Below are 23257 nucleotides of genomic sequence, written 5' to 3' on the forward strand. Positions count from 1 at the left end.
ACAGTGGAGGGCAGTTAATGTAGAAAGTCACAAATAGTCAAAGTGCAGAGAATAAGGGCTCATGGTGTGTATACAATAAATGAGACATCTGTATTACACCCTTCTCTCCAAGGCTCTGGGAGTATTTCAGAAGAAGGAGCTCTCTCCAAGGCTCTGGGAGTATTTCAGAAGAAGGAGCTGAACAATTTTAAGAATTAGAGGTTTTGGAGAACCAGAATGAAACAGTGTCTTCTGGGCATGATATGGTTGTTGTTCCCATGAAATCATAGCAGATGTGGTTGGCTACACAATTTCAAGCCAATCAACATTTCAACATGGACGCCGGGCGGTGGTGGCACAAGCCTTTAATCCCAGCACTCGGGAGGCAGAGGCAGGCGGATCTCTGTGAGTTCAAGGCTGGGCTGGACCGATAGCCTCCAAAACAATACAGAGAAACCCTGTCTCGTAAAAACCAAACCAAACCAAACCAAAAAAAAAAAAAAACATTTCAACATGGAGGATAAGTGGCTCATAAACCTCTACCCTTAGCTGAAGAGGTAGTAACAGCTTCTGAGGTAAGGAAAATGAGTTTTCTTTAAGGTGTTGCCACTGGCTGGTTGACAGCTTCCAGTTGATGGCTTTATATCATGACAATCTGGTTACTACAAACGGGACTCAGTGACTTATTTGTTTTTAAAAATGAGAGACAGATAGAACAATGTGAGGTGCACTCTCACCCTGAACTCTTGGGAAAGGGTCTAGGCCCTGCCCTATATGAAATGACACACTATGGACACCCCCATGGAGGGCCTCACCCTCCCTGGAGAAATGAGGGGATAACGGGGGGGGGAGGGCACGGGAGGAATGGAGGGAATGGGAGAGGGACCTGGAACTGACTTGTGAAGCAACCTTGATTCTTATCTAAATTTAAACTGGAAAATAAAATAAAAAAAAATAAAAAAAATAAAAAAAGAGAGACAGAAAGGGAGTGGATTAGGATGGGAGAAAGATGGGAGGAACTGGGAGGAGTAGAGGGAGGGGAAACTGTATTTAGATTATATTTAGAGAAAATAATCTATGTTTAATTAAAGGGTAAAAGACATTAAATTGGGAAGGAGTAGATCTGAGAGAAGTTATAGGGGTGTTGGGAATAATATGATCAAAATATACCACATGCATGTATGAAATTATAAAGTGATTAATATTTTGTTTTGGTTTTTGAGACAAGGTTTCTCTGTGTAACTTGGTCTGTAGACCAAGCTAGCCACGAATTCATAGAGATCCACCTGCCTTTGCCTCCCAAGTTCTGGAATTAAAGGTTTGTGTCACCACTGCCTGGCCAAAAGTGTTTTTTTTAAAGAAAACTGGTTAATGTTTTTGGCAGTGGGTTCATTGAAATGATCAGTGACATTGACATTTAGAAAGACTAGCAAAGTCAGAGAGATGGCACAAGTTATTAATATCAGAAATAAATCAGAGTATGTTACTATAGCCTTTGTAGGCATAAAATAAACATAAAAGGACAATATAAACAACTCTGTACACACAAAGGATGATTTGAATAAGATGGAACAATTCTTTCAAAAGTGCAAATTAACACAATATAAACAAATTACTTGAATAGTAATTTAACTGTTAAGAAAATTTAGTTTTCCATTAAAAACTACCCTATAAAGTAATCTCCAGGACCCCAAATCCTACCATTAAGCAGCTATTTTCATGCTTAATGATAAAAAGTGGAAGAACGTAAAAAAGATATCCATTCTAGTTACTTGTCCACAACATAGACTTGACTGAAGGAATGTACAGGAGCTCACACAGATCAGAAAGGAAGCATGAAAACTCCCCCATTTGTAGATTAAGGATATGGTTTATACAGAAGATTCCAAGAAATACTCCTATAACTATTAAGTGAAATCAACAAGTGAGATGTACTAAACAACACAAAGAAAGCAACTGCTTTCTATAATCTATGCAATAAAAGTAAACATAATGTCTTGGATATGGTGGCATACATCTTTAATCTTAGCACTCTGGAGACAGAGGCAGGTGACTCTCTGTGAGTTTGAGGCCAGCCATGGCTAAATAGTGAGACCCTGTCTTTATGGAAAAGTGAACACAATGAAGTTACAATTAAAATCTTCTATTACTTTCTTCCCTCTCTTCTTTCTGTGGTTCTGAGGATTAAACCTCCCATGCATAGGAGGCAAGCTCTTTACCCCTGAACTACACCCCCAGTCCTACACTTTATTCAGTCCTCCCAAACAAAATACACAGAAACTTAATGCAATATATATATAGGACTCATATGCTAGAAATGACAGTAATTTAAAAAGGAAACGAGTTAGCTAAAATGAAGTATACCCATGTTCAATACATATTAGATGAAGGGAATGGAATAGAAAACTCAGAAATACTAGTAAATATGATAAGTTGTGTGGCTTCCAACAAAGGTGTACAATATATTCAATCAGGCTATAGGCAGAGCCGAACCAAGTTTGTGGAAACCCATAAACTCTAGACCAACAGCTGTGGAGCCTCCAGGGGACCAAACTAGACTCTGTGTATGGGGGAGAAAGTTGTGTTTGCATATGTCCCATTTTTCTTCTGAAGGTTGGAGATCAGTTTTTCCTGTCAATCTCTGGCTTCCACCTTGTTTGGAACAAGGTTTCTTTTTTGTTCTTGGTGAATATATCAGGCTATCTGCCTGTTCAACTTCCAGAGATTCTCCTTCTCCTGCCTCTCATCTCAAATTAGAAGTAGTGTGATTACAGACATGTACCGCCATATTGGCTTTTCATGGATTCTGGGTATTTGAACTCAGGTCCTCACATTTGCATGGCATGTGTTTACTCACTGAACTGTCCCAAGCCATTTTTATTATATTTTTATATGTGTATATTAATGTGCATAAACCTATTCTTGTGTGTATGGGTATCAACTTTAGATATTGTTACTCAGACATCCTCTTTTTTAGCCACACTATGTACAGTAGGCTGGGTTTATATCCATAGAAAAACAAATGCCTCTGATTCCCAAGTTCTAGGACAAAAGATGTATGCTACCACATCCAGACATTTTAGACAGGGTCACTCACTAGCCTGGGGCTTAATTGAGAGGCAAGTCTAGTCTAGCTGTCCTACAAGATCCAGGGGTTGTCCTAATCCTATTTACCTATGTTCTGGACTTACAAGTATATGTCACTATCATGCCTGGGATTTTTAATTTTTATTTTTTATTATACGTATATTCTTTGAGCATTTTATACCTGTATAAATGAAATATGATCATACCCACATCTCATTTCCACCTCTAAATTTCCTGTAACCCTCCTGACACATCTCTCCTACTAACTTCATGTCTTTTTTATTATTGTTGTTAACCCACTAAATACAATTTGTTTTGTTCATATGCACATGGATGTGGGTCCATCCATTGGAGCATATGGAACCTACCACTGGCCACACACTCAAATAATAATTCTCCTTCTCCTAGTAGCTATCAACTGCAATACCTTCTCAGTAATGGTGGGGCCTGGAAACCACATCCCCCATCTATTCTGGAATATTGGCAGTCAACAGTACCACTTTTGGTCATACACCAGCTTAAATTTTTGTTTGTTTGTTTTTGTGTTATCTGGGGATGGAACTCCAGTTGTCATGTTTATACAGTAAGCATTTTACATTGACAGAGCTATCTTATCAGCCCCTTTCTTTATATATTAACAGAATTTACTCTGTACAATAAGGTCTACATAAATACAAAGCCACCATAGATACTTTCCAATGTAAATAAAAATGCGATTAACTTGGTCAAATTTTTCAGAAAAAAATATGTCTGGCAAAACAGAAGAACTATTCAGTTAGCTCAAGAAGGCTAACTGTTGTTTTTATTTGCTGGGTGGGGGTAGGAGAGCAAATTCAGGAAATACAGAAACTTTAGATGTATTTAGCAGTGCATATTAAACATGAAATCTAAAACAGATTGTCTTAGAGGAAATGTAATCCAAGAGGAATACTTGTAGACGTTGTAACAATTTTCCTAGATTAACTAATTCCCACAAAGAAAATACTAGTTAAAAAGTAGTTTCCATTTTCCTTTTTATTGCCTCATTGCAAATGAATTACTAGACTTCAGAAAATCATAAGAACTAGACCTTCTCACCAAAGCTCTTTTTAATTGTCACACTCTTTCACTATTTCCTATCTGTGAATACTGCTGCTTACGGGAATGTGATGCAGGCCCTTTTCTTTCACAATAATCCTAGCCAATCTGTGCAAATGATGCCACAGGCAAAAGGAGGAAGACACTCTTTAGGATGCTTGTCTTATTTGCATCATCAAACCTGAAGGAAGGATAAAGAAAAGGAAAGTAAAACAGAAACCAAGTTTCTACTTATCTTTACCCTTCTTTTGTACCCCTCTTGGAAGTGATGGGTCTATCATATACAATGACAAATGTAAAACATGTGATACGAATATTGGGAAATATTTGAGGTTTTCATTGTATTCTAAGGTTGAAAATATTTCTTTTTCAAATGCTCTTTAAAACTAAGCAGCAGAACCCGGAGTGGTAGAAATCACCTACAATGAGTTCCTAACCAGCCTGGGCTATATAGGGGGACTGTCTTCAATGTACATATCCTGAAAGGCAATTGGAATCAATTCCAAATATAAATACAATGATAAAGATTTTATTACATTTTACAGACTCATAGAAGAATGCAGTTATTTTAGAAGTTGCTATGATCTGAATATTAATGTTCTCTAACCCAATTAGATGTATGATTAATTTCTAACCTCTAAAATGACAGTATTAATCCCTCAACAATAGATTTAACGCTTTTTAAAAAGAAAACAAAAGGATGTCTTACCTTCCACCATGAAAAGATAGCTGTATAGAAGAGGCACTAACAAGACACTAAATATGGTAGGAACTTGATCTTGGACTTTGTAGTCCTCAAAACTATGAGGGATTTTCAGCTGCTTACAACCCATTTAATGTTATTTTGCTCTAGCAACTTGTGATGGCCACTTGACTGAGTTAAGGAATACCAAGATAGCTGATAAATGAGGGCACTCTGGAAGTTATTAGCATTAGAATAGGTTCATTGAGGAAGATAACCTTTATCTAGTTCATTGAATTTACCTTAAGTCCATTGAAGAAAACTTTAGTCTCCATGTACTCTTTCCATGAACACTTCAATTACATTGAACATACCACTCTATAAATTGTTTTGTCCTAGGTTTGGAAGAATGTGGGAACTTTTATTTATTTATTCATTCATTCATTAGCTGTTGTTCCCAAGTATTATTACTTATAATGGAAGAACTGCTCATGTTTTCTCAATCTGACACAAACTGAAGTCACTTCAGAAGAAGGAACCTCCATCAAAGAATTGCCTTCATCAGATTGGCCTGGAGGCAAATTTGTGGCGTATTTTCTTGATTAATGATTGCTGTTGTAGTAATCCAGGAAGGCCTGACCTGGTCCCTTAGTATCCTGGGTGCAGAGGTCTCTTTAAGAGAAAAACTCTACCCACTATCCTCTCTTCTTGCTGTTTCTCTGAGGGGGCAGTCCTCTCTGTCTTCCTCTCTCTGTCTGTCTCTCCCCTCTCTCTTTTTTTTTCTGAAGAGGTTGCTCTCTGTTTGTCTCTGTCTGTCTCTGTCTCTCTGTCTCTGTCTGCCTGCCTGCCTGCCTGCCTGTCTGTCTGTCTGTCTGTCTGTCTCTCTCTCTCTCTCTCTCTCTCTCTCTCTCTCTCTCTCTCTCTCTCTCTCTCTCTCTGTCTTTCCTTTTCTTATTCCATTACTTTCTCCAACAAACATCCCATATAAGTCACATCTACAGATCTCTGTCTCCTGCCTATCATTTGTCCCTCACCCACTGTGGACCTACTGTGGGACTCAACACAGTCCCACCTTGTGCAATTTTCCTAACAGCTGTCACATTTGAGAGTCCAGCTCACTATGGGCAGTGCCACCCTTGTTCAGATGGTCCTAGATGATGTAAGAAAGCAAACCAAGTAGCCAATGGAAATAAGTCAGCTTCCCTGAATGATGGGACTGTAACCAGCAAACCAAATAAGACTTTCTGCCCCCAAGGTTTTTTTGGTTGGAATTAAATCACAGCAACAGAAAGCAAACTAGGACAGTGGGTCAATGTGTTCTTATTTATTGCAAGTATCATACCTAGTTCTTGGTTCCAGATATTCTTCAACCCAAATTCCTTTCTAAATTCTAGTTATTAAATATATGTGAAGGTATTTTTCTCTATTTCATATTAAACTTGGTTAGTTTAGAAATATCCAGTTTTCCAACATTTTTTGACACAGGGTCTCAGTATTTAGCCTGGTTGGTTTTGAACATACTAAGTAGATCTGGCTGGCCTCAAACTCCCAGAAATCTGCCTGCCTCTGCCTCCTGAGTGCTGGGGTTGGTTAAAGGAGTATGCCAACACTCCCTGCTGTTGCTCAACTATTTTACATGATCTGTTGACAAGCTATTTATCAATTGGCTTCAGATTCCTTGTGTGCAAAATTAGGAAACTGGTTTCCAAATCCTGTCCTTTTTAGGATAATAAGTGTCCCTCTAGGATGGTCATCAATCTATAGAATAATGTTGTATCTTTTTAACTAGAACACCTACAAATAATCTCACAAATATAATGAATATTAAAAATGAGGATGCTTAGACCTTATAAATTTCTAATACTATTTCTACTGGGCAATGTGAAAGCATAGTCTAAACTTTTAGTTCAGATGTATGTCATTATATAGTTGGTAATTTCTGTATATATATATATAGTATACATTACTGTTAGATATTTATTTATTCATACCACAAATATTACTGAATACTATATATCAAGCAGATATACAGTAGTAGAGATAACAAGCGTGCCCTATACCCTGAGGGAACACGAATTTATCATAAAGTAGTAGTATACATCATAGAAAAGCAAATAGAAACTAAATATTTTGACCAATTGTTACACAGAGAGCCAATTAGACTATTTAATAATCACAATGATGTAGTATAGTGAAGATTTTTCATATTTAACTAAATCTCTCAATTTTATAGAGGGAAAGGGAAAAGGCTGTATAATAACAGGGCACTGAGTTAAATCTTAGGTTGCTTGTTAACTTATTCCCTGTACCTCCTCTTCTTTATTGAGACAGTATGTCACTATAAAGTCCTAGCTAGCCTAGAACTTATCATGTACATGAGGCTAGTATAAAAATCATGATAATCCTGCTTCTACCTCCTGAGTGCTATGTCTAAATGTATAAACCAAATACAAACACATATAATTTATCACTGTAACAATTTTTCTACAATGCCAGGGTTAAACCTAGAGCACCATGCATATTAAGAACCCTACTACTAAACTAACCTACAAGCCTCTAAAGAGACTCACTTGACTTCTTTTTCTCAGTGCTGGGGATTTAACCTGGGTTTTGCACATGCTAGGCAAGTGCTCTGCCTCAGTGCACACTGGCTTTAAATTAATATCTATGATAGATAATAGAATGCAGGCTTAGTGGCTTTTATCATAATTCCAGCACTTAGTAGGCTAAAGGAAGAGAATTGTTGTAAATTCAAGGCTAGTAACCTCAGATACTTAGCCTAGACTACAGAGTTAAATTCTGTTTTAATAAACAAAAAGATAACAAAGAGCTGACTATATACTTGAAAAACATTGGTTGTTTAAAGACATTTCAGATCTACCCACATTCCCCTGAAAATAAATTCTTGAATTTTAAATTGTACATTCATGTTCAATGAATTTTATTCAAATTTCACAAAATATATTTTAAACATTGTATGAGTTGTTCATACAAACATTTGGCCATAAAAGAGTATATTTGGACCTATCCACTATAACCCAAACACAGATTAAAAAAAAGGCAGGCATTATAACAGAATTTCAACAAGATGGGGGGAGGTATACTAAATCTTTTTGAGTATTTGTAAGTATCCCCAATCATTGTTCCCATATAGTTTGTTTATAGCCTTGTGACATATCTTTCCACTTATGGCTAACTTAAAGCTCAGAGACATTAAAGCACCTGCAAGTTTCTTAAGATAGCCTCAGTCTTTACACAGCACAGAGCAGAGTTCTGGCACATGGTAGGTGCCCTGTGAAGTGTTGTTAAAAGAATAAGTTAATGAACATTAGACAGAAATCTGGAAATAATATTTCAAGTTTAAGAAGCACATGCATGTAGCTTCTATTGCTTAATAAAAATTCTAGGAATAGTGTGCCTAGTTCTCTTCCCAGACTTCTTACAAGTTATAATAACATCTCATATCCATGCTTGTATTTGCAGTTTCAGTTGCCAGTAGTCAAAGCAGTCTGGGAATAGAAACTTAGTCTTCACTTTCAGTAGTAAGACCACAGTCATATGGTTTTTTATCACAGCATAGATGTATAATTGTTTTATTTGTTATCAGTCATTGCTGTTAATATCTTATTGTACCTAATTTAAAAACCAAACCTTATCACAGACATGTATACCCAAGCTAAAGCCAATATACAAAGGGTTTCAGCTTCAGAAATGCACTAGAGGTATTGGAATGCATCTTCCATGAATGAAGGAGATAATGTGACATAACAAGGAAAACAAATCTAAGATGTCAAAATTATACCATAAGTAATGGTTGACTAGACATCTAGAAGCAAAGCTCACTTTAGTAATCAGGAACATAAAGGGCCTCTGTACTTAACAACACATGAGTAGCTTCTCCTGAAATCTCAAGAAGGTATTTTTATGGCAAAAAATCTTCCTCAGAGCAATTTATAAAATATTACAGAAAAAGTCCATTTGAAACCCATCATGTCTCCAAACTTTCCCTCTGCTGTTAGCATGCGGGCATGTTAGAAGCTCAGTGGAAAGAAGAGAAGAGCAGATTGTTCCCATTTCTTCAGTATTAGAAGTTATTACTAATTTTAGCAAGGATAAAATACCACACCATCATCTTCTTGTATATTAGGAGTTTCTGTAGGATACAGGAGATTATGCACACAGTAAAACCTGGTGATAGCCTTCATATCAATAGAATTGTCTTAAAACAAAACTAAGTACATGCCTAAAAGCCTCTGAAAGAATCCTCACCAGTGATCGTATGGCTATATCATATCACATCTAGAAGTGTGCACTTTTGAAAATAATCTGTCCTCATCTCCTTTCTTTTGAAGTACAGGGGTCTCATGAAGGCCTGAAGCATAAAGTACTAATTATTGCCAATGGCAGAATAAACAGAAAATGTGAAAAAAAACCTGTGCAGTAAAGTTAGAAGATAAATTTAAGGACACCTTAATGAAGGCAGAGTACAAAGAAAAGCAGGTCAAAAATATGAATCACAGAAGAATAGTTGTATCCCTGGTAAAGAAAGTAACCAATGCAGATAAGAGTGAGTTAGCAGATTCAGGAAACATATCTTCAGGAAGACAAAACTGATGAATTGCCAAATGTGTGGGATGTATTGAGAAGTTTTGAGCAAAAATTATCAGTACTTAGAAAACTAAACAAGCAAACATGTAAATATCAAAAACACAACCTATGAAAGCTACTGTGGTAGCACACACCAATAGTGCCAGCACTGGAAGGCTAAGGCTTCCACAAATTCAAAGCCAGCCCAGGCTAAATGATGAGTATTAGTCAGCCAGAGCAACATAGGGAGAGCAGGTGTCAGAAAACCAAAAGCAAAAAAACTAAGTAAATTTTAAGAGCCGAGGGAATAAAGTATATAATACCTAAAGGACTTAAAGGAGGGGGTTAAATAGATGGTTCAGCAGTTAAAAGTATGTGTTCCTCTTCCAACGTACCCAAACTCAATTCCCAGCACCCACATGACAGCTCACAGCTGTCTATAACTCCAGTTTCAGGGGATCCAACCCCTTCACAAAAACATGTGTGCAAGCAAAACATCAATGCATGTGCAATAAAAATAAAATAAAAAATAATACTTAAAGGGAAGCAGTATTGCACTACATAATTGGAAGGTGTTAAATATTTATACTATAACGATGTTAATTTTTTGCAAGTTTGTTTGGAGGTTCTAGCACAGAAGTGCCACTACTCATTTACTTTTCACAGAAGAATGGTCTACCTCTGTTGAGGAGGGTTGCCTTCTTTAACGAATCTGCAGTTTCAGGAGAAATACATACAGAGTTATAAGGAAAGAAGTAGTCACCTGCCTAGCTGACCAAACTGACTGAATCACCCCTAGTTTATCAGGCCAGATCACCTGAACGACCTGATATTCATATTAAGTATTACACTAACCAACATTAAGGGAGTATATAGAGGGAAAGTATGAATATAAGTAAATAAAAATATCGATGGAACAATGCCAGAAGACTTTTAAAGCCTTGAAATATATAGCAAATTTTAATAGACATTAACATGGAAAAATCAGTAAGTGGCAATGTAAACAGATTTGTGAGGGCCAGCTGGATATGCCACAGACTTATTCTCCCTTCTTCTAAGTAATACCAGGTCTAGCTGAGCACATGATTGACACAGTAAAACTCTATTTGTAGCTTCCCTTGCAGTTTGGTTATGACCATGTGACAAATCTTTAGCCAATTTGATGGAAATGAAAGTGCTTAATGATAGTTTCTACAGCTTCTTTTTGAAAGACAGTTGGTACACACCACTTGATATTTTGTCTTCTCTCTGTTCTACTACTAGGAGTTATATATACCATCATTATAGATCTTGAAGAGGTGTGGCACCACACAAGTGAAGGAAAAAAGATGGAATGCATTAGTATTTCTAAAGCTACCCTAGCATTTCTATACTAGCTACAGATAGCACATCAACTGGACAGAACTGTAAGGGTCTGTCTAAGCCAGTTTTATTTTGAGTGTTTCTGTAATTCACAGCTAATTCACAGATGGAAGTAAATACCAAAGGTATCATCTAATGGAGTGAAAATGTTTGACTCTAGCTATTTGAAAAGGCAGTAGGGGGAGAGTGGGAGAAGTTTTAAAACAAACGCTACAAAACTTGCTATGTTTGCAACATAACTTTAGTTTGAAACTATTTAGTTGTTTTATACAAATAAGTTAAAGGAAGTTAAGACAATTGCCTGACAATGTTCCCTAAAAGAACCATAGCTTAACAAAACCCCACTACCAGGCACAAGAAATTTCCTTTCAAATGGTTGATCAGAGTAGTCTCAAGGAACTGCCAAAACAATATATATTAGTGAAAGTAGCCCTTGGTTGCCTCTCAGGGTTTGAAGGTGGATCCTTATTTCTGAAGAGACCACATACTTAGGGCACATGTGATTCTAGCTGGATCTGACCTAAAAGCCTCTTTCCTGTAGTCTAGTTTCCATGGTTCCAGAACATGCTATGCAAACTTTCAAGGGAGAGAAGCAGTTAAACAGTCCTAACCAGATGCACCATCTATGAACCATGACAATAACCATCACGGTAAGATATGCATAATGGCACAATAAGTGGCACTCACATGTCAATGGCACCCAACAGCTGTCTTAATTGGACGTAAGGCCCACTCAACAGGAGGAAAATCATGCTTGGTACTGTAAGTCCAGTCAGCTTCCCAGGGCTAGTGAAGTCATGGACCTTAGAAAAGAATCTACTTCTGCCACTTTGCTAGACCAACATAATTCTTCACTATATTTTAATGAAAACTTATCCTTATACCCAGACATAAATGTAGCTACCACCCTTAATCAATGAAGCTCCTCCTTACAGCAAATGGAGACAACCACAAAAAAATCACATCAACAGACTGTAGAGAGCTCAGCCATAAAAGATACATTTGCATAATATCTCCTCTATAGATACAGCTCAGGAAATATTGTGGAAGAGAGGGCAGAAATATTGTTAAGAACCAGAATACCAGGAAGTGTGCACAAACAAGACTGGAACAATGGCAATATCAATGGGTATATTAGTATGAAAGGGAAAGACTTTTGTGGGGTCCCACCCCTAGACAAAGAAATATAAGCAACCTTCTGGGAAAAGGAGAATTAGCCTCTCTTAGGGATGACCTCTCTCTCAATTATTGGTTGTTTAATGCAGAATGATCACCCCTGAAGTCATATACACAGACAACAATGGATTTAGTAAGTTGTATTTATGAATTTATGAAGGTTTGGGAAAAATTATTAACAAGTACCCCCAAAAAGTTGACTCACCTACCCCCCTCTGTGTGTGTGTGTGTGTGTGTGTGTGTGAGGCTATCAACTTCAGAGTTGGGGAGAAAATGGGAAGGTAACTGAGCAGGGTTGGAGTGAAGAAGAAGAGGGACCAAAATTATAGAATTCTATTTAATTAAAAATGTTTAGTTATTTTATTTATTATTTATGTTTACATATATGTGGTTGTATATGTATGGTATGTGTGTATGTTCATGCCACAGTGTGCATGTGATAATCACAGAACAATTTTCAGATGCTAGCTACTTCTTTTCTTCTACTATGGTAACTGAGGCTTAAATGCAGGTCATGGCTTACAGAGAAAGCACTTTAATCACGGAAGCATCTTTGATTTTTAAAAATAAAATTGAAAATCACAAAAACACAAGCTCCACATTTCCCTATTTGTGGTCTTTACTTAGGTTCTCTATGCTACGATGCCACATTCATGTAGTCTCCAGTAAATTTTTTGTATTATCCCTCTTGCTATACTCAAAACTCCTGGAAAACAGGATGTCAGACGCATTTTTTCCATTGTTAGTATACACTCTTCACATAGCAGCATACTCTGCAAACACAGGATTGAAATAGATTTTACATTCGGATCAAAACAAGAAAAGCACTGACTAGGACAATACATTTTGAGAAACCTTTGCCCTTTGTCTCTCTGTATATGTTTGAAAAACTATGTTATTGCATCTGGAAGAGTTTTATGTGTTGCCACTTGTTCTTTAACAGTACTTCCTTCTGGATCTTCTGAGATGACACTTAAGCATGTGCTGAAGCCAGTTAATAACTTTACACAGAGCCAACTGTTATCTTTTCTTCCTGCTTCTAAGTAGAACGAGACTTAGAAACACAATAGTGGAAATCTTCATACCGTAGAAACCAGCAAATATTAAAAACAAACAAAACCAAACTAAAACCAAAACCAAAAAAGGCACAAATACCTTAAATAAATATTATTAAACATTTATAATACCATAATTATCTCAACTTCATATAAATGCCCTAAATGTCCTTCAAATGGTATATAAACTACTATCCCAATAATTGATTAGTATAATTATTTTATCTACTATTTATTATCAGAATACATGAGATTAATTTCAGATCACTTAGTGCAATTTTCTTCTTTTTTATCTATTCTTCTCTCATATATTACATCCTGACTGCAGTTTCTCTTCTCTCCTCCAAATCCACCTCCCTTCTCCCCCATATTCATCCACTCCTTCTCCATTTCCCTTCAGAAAAGAGAAGGCATCCCAGAGATAACAACCAAATATGGCATATCAAACTTCAGTAAGACTAGGCACAAACCCTCATATCAAGGGTGGATGAGGAAACACAGTAGGTAGAAAAGGGTCCCAAGAGCAGGCAAAAGAGTCAGAGACAGCCCCTGCTCCCATTGTTAGGAGTCCCACAAAAACACCAAACTACACAACCATATAGAGGACCTAGGTTATAACCATGAAGGCTTCCTGATTTTCCGTACAGTCTCTGTGAGCCCATATGATCCCTACTTAGTTGATTCTGTGGGTTATGTTCTCCTGGTTCTCTCAACTCCTCTGGCTTCTACAATTCTTCCTTCGCCTCTTCCACAGGATTCCCTGAGCTCCACTTAATGATTGACTGTGGCAACTTTTTACATAGTATTAGTAACACTTGTAAAAGAGTTTCAATGAGGAATGTTTGGTATATCATACAATTGACTCATTTAGCTTATAAAATTAAGATTTTTCAAGGTATTAACAGAGATGTGTATCAATCACAACAAATTCTGTAAATATTTAAATATTACATCATTCCAAAAAAGAAACTCTATACCCACTGCCAGTTACTACCTTTTTATTTTGGTTTTTTTGAAGCAGGGTTTCTCTGTATTGCTTTGGAGCCTGTCCTGGAACTCGCTCTTTAGAACAGGCTGGCCTCGAATGCACAGAGATCTGCCTGCCTCTGCCTCCCAAGTGCTGGGATTAAAGGCATGTGTCACCAACACCCAGCTCAGTTACTACCTTTACCTCCCTACTCCTAGTTCTTGGCAATTCCAATTTATTTACTGACTCTACAGTGTATCAACTTTGCACAATTCATATAAATTTAATCATGCACTTGATTCTTTTCCTTAACAAAATACTTTTAAGGCTTTCCCTTCTTGAAGCATGTGTCAACATCAATTTTCTTTATATTGACCTATAATAATCTATTACATGCTATAATTTTTATCTATTCACTTGGATGACATTTACCTCATTTGCACTTTGGGGCTACTATGAATAAGACATATATGTATGCGAGTTCTTTGGGGGACCTATGTTTTCTATTATGAGGCTAAAAAGGCAAAAGCAGAATTGCTGACTTATAAGATAAACCTATGCTAAACTTTTCAAGGACTGTTTTCTGAAGTGGAAATGCAAACATTTAATGTTCCCACCAACAGTGCATAGGGTTTGTTTCTTCATGTCCTGACCTACTTGTGATTATCATTACTTTAATTACATCCATCATGGTGGGTGTTACTATGTCATGGAGTTTTGATTTCAATTTCTGTAATTATGTATATGTGTATATATTAATGCTAAATGTTTTCCTTTTAGCATTTTATACTTTATTTGACTTTTTATCACTCAACAGTTGTGTTCTTTCTATACTCTGAACATAATTTCCTTATCAGATACATATTTTTAAAAATGTCTCCCTTTATGCAGGTATTTTCATTTCATTAATGATATTGTTTGCAGTACCCCATACTACTAGTTCTCAAGCTTTCATTTATGCTTCTCATCAACTAAAGCATGAATATTACTGAACATGTCTTACCCGAACTATTTCACAGTCGACATTTAATTCAGTTGCAACAGCTTCAATCTTCTCTCTACATACAGAGCCCAGGCTGGTCATACCATTGTCCCAGTACTTCTTAAGGGTAGCCAAGTCTCGGTCACTAAACTGAGTGCGGTCCTGCAACTAGAAAATACATTTAAAATTTAATATGACCAAGGAAAGCAATGCTATTGAGAGGGTAAACATGCTGGGAAATAGAAGTACCAAGCTAAGTTCAATATATAATATTGTGAAGGTGACCAGACCAACATTTTTTTCATTTGCAAAATTAGCATGTTTAAGGGCAATACACGAGTCAGGAGTTGAAACTGAGCTCCCAAGAAAAGGTATTCTCCAGACTATCAAAGCAATAGACTTGTAACAAAGAACATTTATCAGGCCTGGAATGAATGAAAATCCTATACTCCACAAAATGTTATTTTCTCTTTTAAATGGTGGGTCTTTAAGAGCTCATATTCCTCTATCTAGATGTAAATTTAAAAAAATGTCTGGAGGAAACTTTGGACTCAGATATCCTTGTACCAGAAAAGGGTCATTGTGTATGTTCTAGCCTTTGTCTCCTTCCTTTCTATAAATACTGAGATAGCTACAGGCATGGTTGGGAGGAAGGCAGACTCCTCCCACTTTGGCCAAACAGTAAGTGAATCCAAGTCCTTTGTTAATTTTATTTTTTAAATTGTCTAAAATACAGAGAGATTGAAACTGTGAGTTTATGAACCCAAGTGTCCAGCAAAATAACAGTTAAATAGGTTGTACAAGTATTTCCTCATTATGAAAATGTATGTTTTCATCGTTTTAAATTTCCATAATACAGTGTGCTAGGATGAAAGGAATAGAACTGCTTTTAACTGAGAGCAATGTGACGTTCTTCATTATGCAAACATGCTCATTATAGCAAACAGATAAACAAGACAATTTAAATTAAGAATCTGGAATAATACTTAACATTCTAATTTATATTCTTTCAGATTTTTTCCTTTAATGCACACATTCCCATTCATATATTATAAATGATGGAGGCTAGGAATAACACATCTCACTCAATAAAGTGCTTATTTTGCATGCAGAAGGAACTGCCTTGGGTCCTAGGCACCTATGCAAAAGGCAGTATGATTGTGTGCTCTTGTAATCCCACTGTTTAGGAAACAGAGACATAATAAAGTCCCTGGGTCTTATTGGTCAGCCAATCCCAACCTAACTGGTGAACTCCAGGCCAATGAGAGACCCTGTCTCAAAGGAAGTCTATGGTATCCCTGGTGATGACACACTGGCCTCTATACACACGCAGAAATTTGTACACATACGCACATCTGGGACATATATGAATACACACACACACACACACACACACACACCTGTACACACCCCTAAGACAGCATAACCAGCATAACATCAGTGTGCTGCTTTATGGCACTAATCTAGAGTTATCTTATGTAGAGAGGAAGACTAAAGGCCCCAGAGCACTTGATTCCCAAGAAGAGATTTCACACAATTCTGACAAATTAACACACACACACACACACACACACACATGCATGTATATATATGTGTGTGTGTGTTTCATCTTTTCTATAAAATTCTAGAACTGCTATAGAAAAGGTAGAGAGAAACTATAAATCTTTTCTCCCTCCCAGGTGGGCCAAACAGCAAACAAACCTATTTGCTTTGTCAATTTGTTTCTTAATTCATTACAATGCAGCAAGTTTATGAACTTAAGGACCCCTAGTAACATGATGAATTTAAAAGGCAAATAAGTAAAATGTAAGAGGACATTGTAATTGTGGAAAATGAATCATATTTATAGCTTCAGAAAGTTTCCAATAAACCTAACCTTTTTTTGTTCATAGGCTTTTAAAAACACAATATACAACATGCTTTCTATATTGTTTAATCCAATGAGTTTTAGATGAATCCCTAGGAGGTAAGCCAGAAACATGATAGAATAATGACTTTCATTTTGCTGATAAGGAATGAGGAAAAGAAAGGTCAAAGGACTCATTCAGTAGGGTGCAAAGGGTTCAATCCAGAGGTACAAATAGAAACATCTTTATTTTTTCTATAAGCCTTATCCCTGTGATTCATCCAATTATCTTACAGGGTACTGGAAAAAATTTAAATATATATATTCTGAAATTTTCTGTGCGTTTATGTCATTAGACAAACGATAAAGAAAGAGGAAGTGAGAGGTAGAGGGTAGGGAGAGAGAAGGTATGGTACAGTGGAGGGAAGGAACAGTGAGTTGGGTAGAGAAAAAGAGAGGGAGGTATGGAGGAAGGCAGAGATAGATAGATAGATAGATAGATATTATTAGTGATTTATAAAATGTTGCAATTCATGATGGTTGGGTTACGAGGTTGTTGTAGTATAGTTATTTAATCTGAGCATAACATGACTTTCTTATTACAAACACAGATGAGAGTAAAAGACTATACTAGTAGTCAAGCTTCTGCTAATGGTAGTGGAACTGTCAGTACTCTCTGGTAGGGCAGATGGAAGGGTATAGGATCCTCAACAGGGAATATAATCAGTACTTAGTACTCCATCACTGCAATGGCCTTCAGAAGTGCTAAAGTATATTAGAGATTAAACCAATGCAGGACTCTGTGAGGCAGCTTAGTGAGGCTGGTCTCATATATGCTGGGGTGGGCCTTTGTACAATGCAAGTGATTTTGGATAATCCACGCTCCAGTAAGTGAGTCTAATAAACCCACTGGTTCCCCAGGCTGGATTGGGTGGAATCTTTCCTTTGGTCTGTCTTTGTTGTTGTATGTGGCGTAAACAGGCATTTGTTAACTTCTCCACAGGAAGAGCAATACAGGACAAAAGAGGTTGCACTAAAACCACCCTTCAAATACTTCCTACTCATATACCCTTTAACATTTTATTTTTAACTGAAATTTAACATAGAGGGCCCCCTAAATCAGATTCAGATAAAAGTGAGAAATAAATGAGTACTGGGGAGATGGTACCATGGGCAAAAGCACTTGCTGTGTAAGCATAAGAACCTGAGTTCAAATCTCCAATTCCCATGTAAAAGCAATGTACTCCAGGTAACTGTAGCCCTGGGAAGTGGAGCTAACTGGATCCTTGATGTTTACCAGCTAGCCAGTCTAGACAAAATGTCAGGGTCAATGGGACTTTACTCACACTGTCTCTTTGCCCTCTCTTCCCCTCTCTTCCCCTCTCTTCCTCTCTCTTCCTCTCTTCCTCTCTGTCTCTCTCTGTCTCTCTGTCTCTCTGTCTCTCTCTTTCTCTGTGTGTGTGTGTGTTTGTCTGTCTCTCTCTGTCTCTGTGTGTGTGTGTGTGTGTGTGAGAGAGAGAGAGAGTGAGAGAGAGGAGAGAGAGAGAGTGTGTGTGAACATGTGCATTATTAAATTCAATTACAAGGGGCTAGAAAGATGGCTCAGCAGTTACGAGCCTATACTGTCTTTCAGGACCCAAATTTGTTCCAAGCTCTGATAATTAGATAGTTCACAACTATTTATAAGTTCAGTTCCAAGGAATCTGACCTCCTATTCTGGGCTCCACAGGCAATTGCAAACATGTGGTGTTTAACACACTCAGGCACTCACACAATGCACATAATTTAAAAATTAATCTTAAATGATTAGTTAAAATCTGTTCTTCCTTACTTTAAAAAGTTAAATAATACTTATTATAAGTACTTTTACTAAATTATAGGTTTTCAATGAATGAATCCAAACATGTCATCCGAGGTTTTTTTCTTGATCCTAAGTTATTTGTAACATAAAAATCACATCAGGTGTTCTTAATACATTGATTGCACAACAGCTGTGTTGTTAAAATTCTCAAAACCAAGAAATAAATCAACTTAGAAGCATCAAGGAAGATTCAAATAATTCATCACAACAGCCATTATGAATATTTCCATGTATTTCCATTGCACAGAATTCTCCAGTGCGAGTTAACCTACATTATTGTCAGAATGGTAGGAGTAATGAACAGAACACTGAATACACTCAGCCAATTAATTTGTAATTCATTTAGAGGACATCTAAAGCTGATTCATTCTTTAAATTGAACTAAATAAAACCTGATTTGATTTGCTAGAAATGTGCTGGGGTCTCAGCATTAGCAATGCTAAAGGTGACCTATTATGACAATGCCTATTAAGTAGAAGCTTATGAAAGAAGTGCAGTTATTTTTAAAGCTCCTAAGAGCATATTTTAACTAAGAAAATAAATAAGGTAATAAAAATCAATTAGCATTAAAATTGCGAAGACCGTTTAGAGAAGGAACAGAGCGTAAATGGACATTTAAAAGATAGATAAGGCAAATTCTCCCCTAAAGGAAGCCTGAAATTGAAGTCAATTTTGTCATCCTATTGGACTCTCAGGCCAACTTCATTTTATGAGACATACTGAAACCTAAAGTTCTGGCATAGGTAAAGGACATGGGCAAAAATTTTGTGTAAAGGGTAATATTCCAAAAGCCCAGGGCTTCCTACACACAAGAAAACACTGTCGGTGAGCTACCCCCAAGCATGCCCTTAATATGAAATATAATCAAATGAAAACAGAAAAAAATGTAATGAAATCAATTACTCTCTCTCCTTTCTTCACCTGCAAACCTATAATTACAACACCAAACATAACTACTAATAGTGGATTCCTCCAAAACCTTTTAGAACTAACGCAAATATAGAGCTGGGTACAGTGACTCATACCATAATGGCATCATTACGGAGGCTGGGACAGGATAATTGGCCGGAACTGCATATCAAGCAATAGAACTAGAGGTGGGACTGAATGTCCATTCTCCCTCTCTATGCTGGGATTTTATGTGAAGTGAGCTTGGACCTGCCTTGTGCATGCTATCATAACTGCTACGAGTTCATATGTACAGCTACCCTGCTGTATCCACAAAACACATTTTCCTTGTAGTCACCCACTGCTTCTGGCTCTTATATTCTTCCTGTCTCTCTTCTGCAATGATCTCTCAGCTTTTGGAGAAGGGAGTATGATATAAATGCTTTATTTATTAGACTGAACATTCCTTGGTCTCTTATTCTTTCAACCCTGAACAGTTGAATGTTTCTGTGATTAGTGGTACAGTCCCTTAGTCCCTTTCAAAATTATGTATATAGTTTTTCATAGAAAATCTTACAATACAGACATATATTCCATTCAATTAATTTGATAAAAGTTCCACTCTTTGGTAAGAATGTCTTCTTATCTATGACATGGAATATCAAGTCCTCTTATGTGTCTGTCAGTGTATGTTGCATTTCTTTTGTTTTTCTCTTTCCAGTGATTTTTTTATTTATTACATTTTTAAATTAGAAACAAGCTTGCTTTACATGTCAATCCCAGTTCCCTATCCCTCCCTTCCTCCTGCAGTTCCCCCACCAGCCCCCCAGTCTCCCACCCTATCCCCACTCCCTTGCCCATAGGGGATCTCCAGAGACTGTCATTTCATTCAGGGCAGGGCCTAGGCCCTCCCCTAAGAGTCCACGCTGAGACAGCATCCCTCATTGTGGCATGGGCGCCCAAAGCCATTTGTATGCCAGGGATAAATACTGATCTATTACCCAAGTCTCCATAGGTTGCCCAGGCCTCCTCACTGACTGTCACACTCAGGGGTCTGGATCAGTCCCATGCTGGCCTCCCAGCTGTCGGTCTGGGGACCAAGAGCTCCCCTTGTTCAGGTCAGCTGTTTATGTTGGTTTCACCAGGCCATTCTTTACCCCTTTGCTCATCACTCCTCCCTCTCTGTCACTGGCTTCCAGGAGTTCAGTTCAGTGTTTAGCTGTGGGTTTCTGCCTCTGTTTCCACCAGTCACTGGATGAAGGTTCTAGTATGGCATATACAGTAATCATCAACCTCATTATCAGGGATGGGCATTTAAGGTAGTCTCTCCACTATTGGTTAGTTTGCCAGTTGGTGTCATCCTTGTAGATCGCTAGAGATCTCACTGTGCTAGTCTTCTATGGCTTTAATTGTTCTAGATTGCTCACTTAAGTAGAATCACAAGCATTGGTCTTTATGTAACTTGCTTATTTCACTTAACATGTTGTACCTTAATCTTTGTCCATGTTGTAGCATGTGTCAGAATTTCCTTCTTTGGTGAGCCTGGATATTCTCCTGTATGTGGTTATCTTTTTGGTTATTTATTCACCCACTGCTTGATATTGTGGTTGTGCCTATCTTTGACTATTGAGGATAATGCTGCCATGAGCACAGATATACAAATACCTTTTTCAAGTCCATTCTTTCAATGATTTTTGACATATCTCCACAAGTATAACTTCTAGGTTATATGGTAGTTCTATTTTTAACTATCTTCTTTCAGTACTTGAGTTTGAGCCCAGGAATTTATGTCTGATATGCTTTACCAGTGAGCCATACCCCTAGTCTATTTTTTAATTATTTGAGGAAACTGAATGTGGTTATTCTATAGCAGCTCTGTAATTTTACAATTCTACCAACAGCAAATAAAGATCATGATTTCCTCACACCCTCACTAACATTTTTCTTGCTTTGTCTGTGTTTATACATTTTAGAGTAGATATATTAGCTGGTTTGAGGTAGTATCACCATAGATCTTGAGACTTTTCTGTATCCATAATTCTGTGAGTCAATATTTGTCTCCATTTGATGGGAAAGGGGGACCTAAATTGGCTAAGCAGTTTAAAGTAAAAAGACCCTGAAAATGATCAGGCATTTTCTTCCGTAACTGAAATCTGCAAATGTCTTTACCAGATGACAAAGTTGTGAGAAGTATATAAGCCTAAATGTCTCTGATTCCCCTCTGGCCAAAGACCAGGGAAGGATTTTCCTTATTTTTTTCCTCTTAAAGTGGTACCCCTTTCTTGAAAACAATACTGAGGACATGATAGAAACTGTGAGGCATCTGGTCACTTGAAGTGGAAAATGGAATGACCAGTTCACCCCCTGCATGACTTCCCTACCCAGTGAAACCTTATTAACTTCAGAACAGTGACCTCAAATGGGACCCCACTCCCAGAGACTCTTCTTTCTCTTTTTGTTTTTCTCTTAAGCTCACTGTAATAAAATAATTCTTTCTAAAACTCTATGGACTGATTCATCCTGCAAATTTGTGAGAAAAGAACCCAAAATTCATTGGTACAGGGTGGCTCTGATAGCCATCAAGTTTCTAGGACATAGCTTCCCAAGCCAAATACACCAGGAACCAAGAAGGGCTGCCATTCTTCAACACATTTCAATATTGCTGTGGCACATTCATTCACTTGGGTGTGTTTTCACTACAGATCAAGGCCATTCTTAAGAACTAGCTTGGTTTTATAGACTGAGTATGAATAAAGAATACCTTGCATTTTTACTTTCCAGGTTCTTGCCAATAGAGCCATTATAAATACAGATGTTATAAGCTCCAAATGCATTTAGTATATCAAGCCTACTGAACATCATAGTTTAGTAACACAGCACTGTAAAGTATCAGCTGGTTACCCTCGGAATCCTGTGTCTGACTGGAGCTGGGGCCCTGATACATTGTGTAGAATTATGAGTGTATTGTGTTATATACAGCCCATGAACAGGACAAAATTCTAAATATGTTTTCTGTTGACTATGTACTTTGTTTTCTATCAACATAAAAGTAAAAAAGAAAAATTGTAACCTTAACTACAATAATTTGGGGACTGCCAAGACTATCATCCAAGGTAGTGACACAACTGTCTCCAAAGACATAATGTATGGGAACTTGCTGTCAGCTTTTTCTTACTTTCTTTTCTTTTTTTCTTCTTTTTGTTTTCCGTGCTAGGAATTGGGTCCTGGAGTTTTGCATACAGTGTGCAAGGTCTCTACTACTGACACACATCGGCCATTTTGGGCTTAACTTTTCTTCAAAAACTGATGGTTTCTTGGTCTTTTGTCTAACCCTAAATGAAATGAGTAGTGAGTTAGAAGAGACATTGCCCAAAAATTCGACATCTCACAAGCAGTAATGTAGATTCTTCTTATGATACATACATATTAAGGATCTCAGAACTTTTAATAAAGAGCAAGCCATCATTTTTCTCTTCAGTGAAAATTAATGGGAATCAAGAAAATTCTAAATTTAAAGTTAGCTCCTTGTCTTCCTCATTGTGGGCAGGTGACATAATTTCTGAGGCTTACTTCCTTTATCCTATAATGATGGGATTAAAACTATCTTTCTCTTAGCACCACTAAAAGGATTAAATAAGTAATTCTATGCAAAGTAAATCAGGCTCATAATCATAGGGATTTCATAAATACTAGCATCCTGACACCTAC

The 23257-nt window shown here is 37.2% G+C and overlaps 1 protein-coding gene across 3 annotated transcripts in view; it reads right to left on the reverse strand.

Moving 5' to 3' along the window:
• The window catches only part of Hdx (highly divergent homeobox), a 120168-nt gene that overhangs the window by 26223 nt on the left and 70688 nt on the right, over positions 1-23257 (reverse strand). For all 3 annotated transcript variants that reach the window (XR_005876814.1, XM_040744338.1, XM_013122729.3), the window contains one exon: positions 14976-15122. Coding sequence is in view for 2 of the 3 variants with exons in the window: in XM_040744338.1 (XP_040600272.1) it covers positions 14976-15122 (147 nt within the window). In the remaining variant the exon portion in view is untranslated. The remainder of the gene's footprint in view (positions 1-14975; positions 15123-23257) is intronic.

Source organism: Mesocricetus auratus, unplaced genomic scaffold, assembly GCF_017639785.1.
Source record: "Mesocricetus auratus isolate SY011 unplaced genomic scaffold, BCM_Maur_2.0 Super-Scaffold_100003, whole genome shotgun sequence".
Lineage (NCBI taxonomy): Eukaryota > Metazoa > Chordata > Mammalia > Rodentia > Cricetidae > Mesocricetus > Mesocricetus auratus.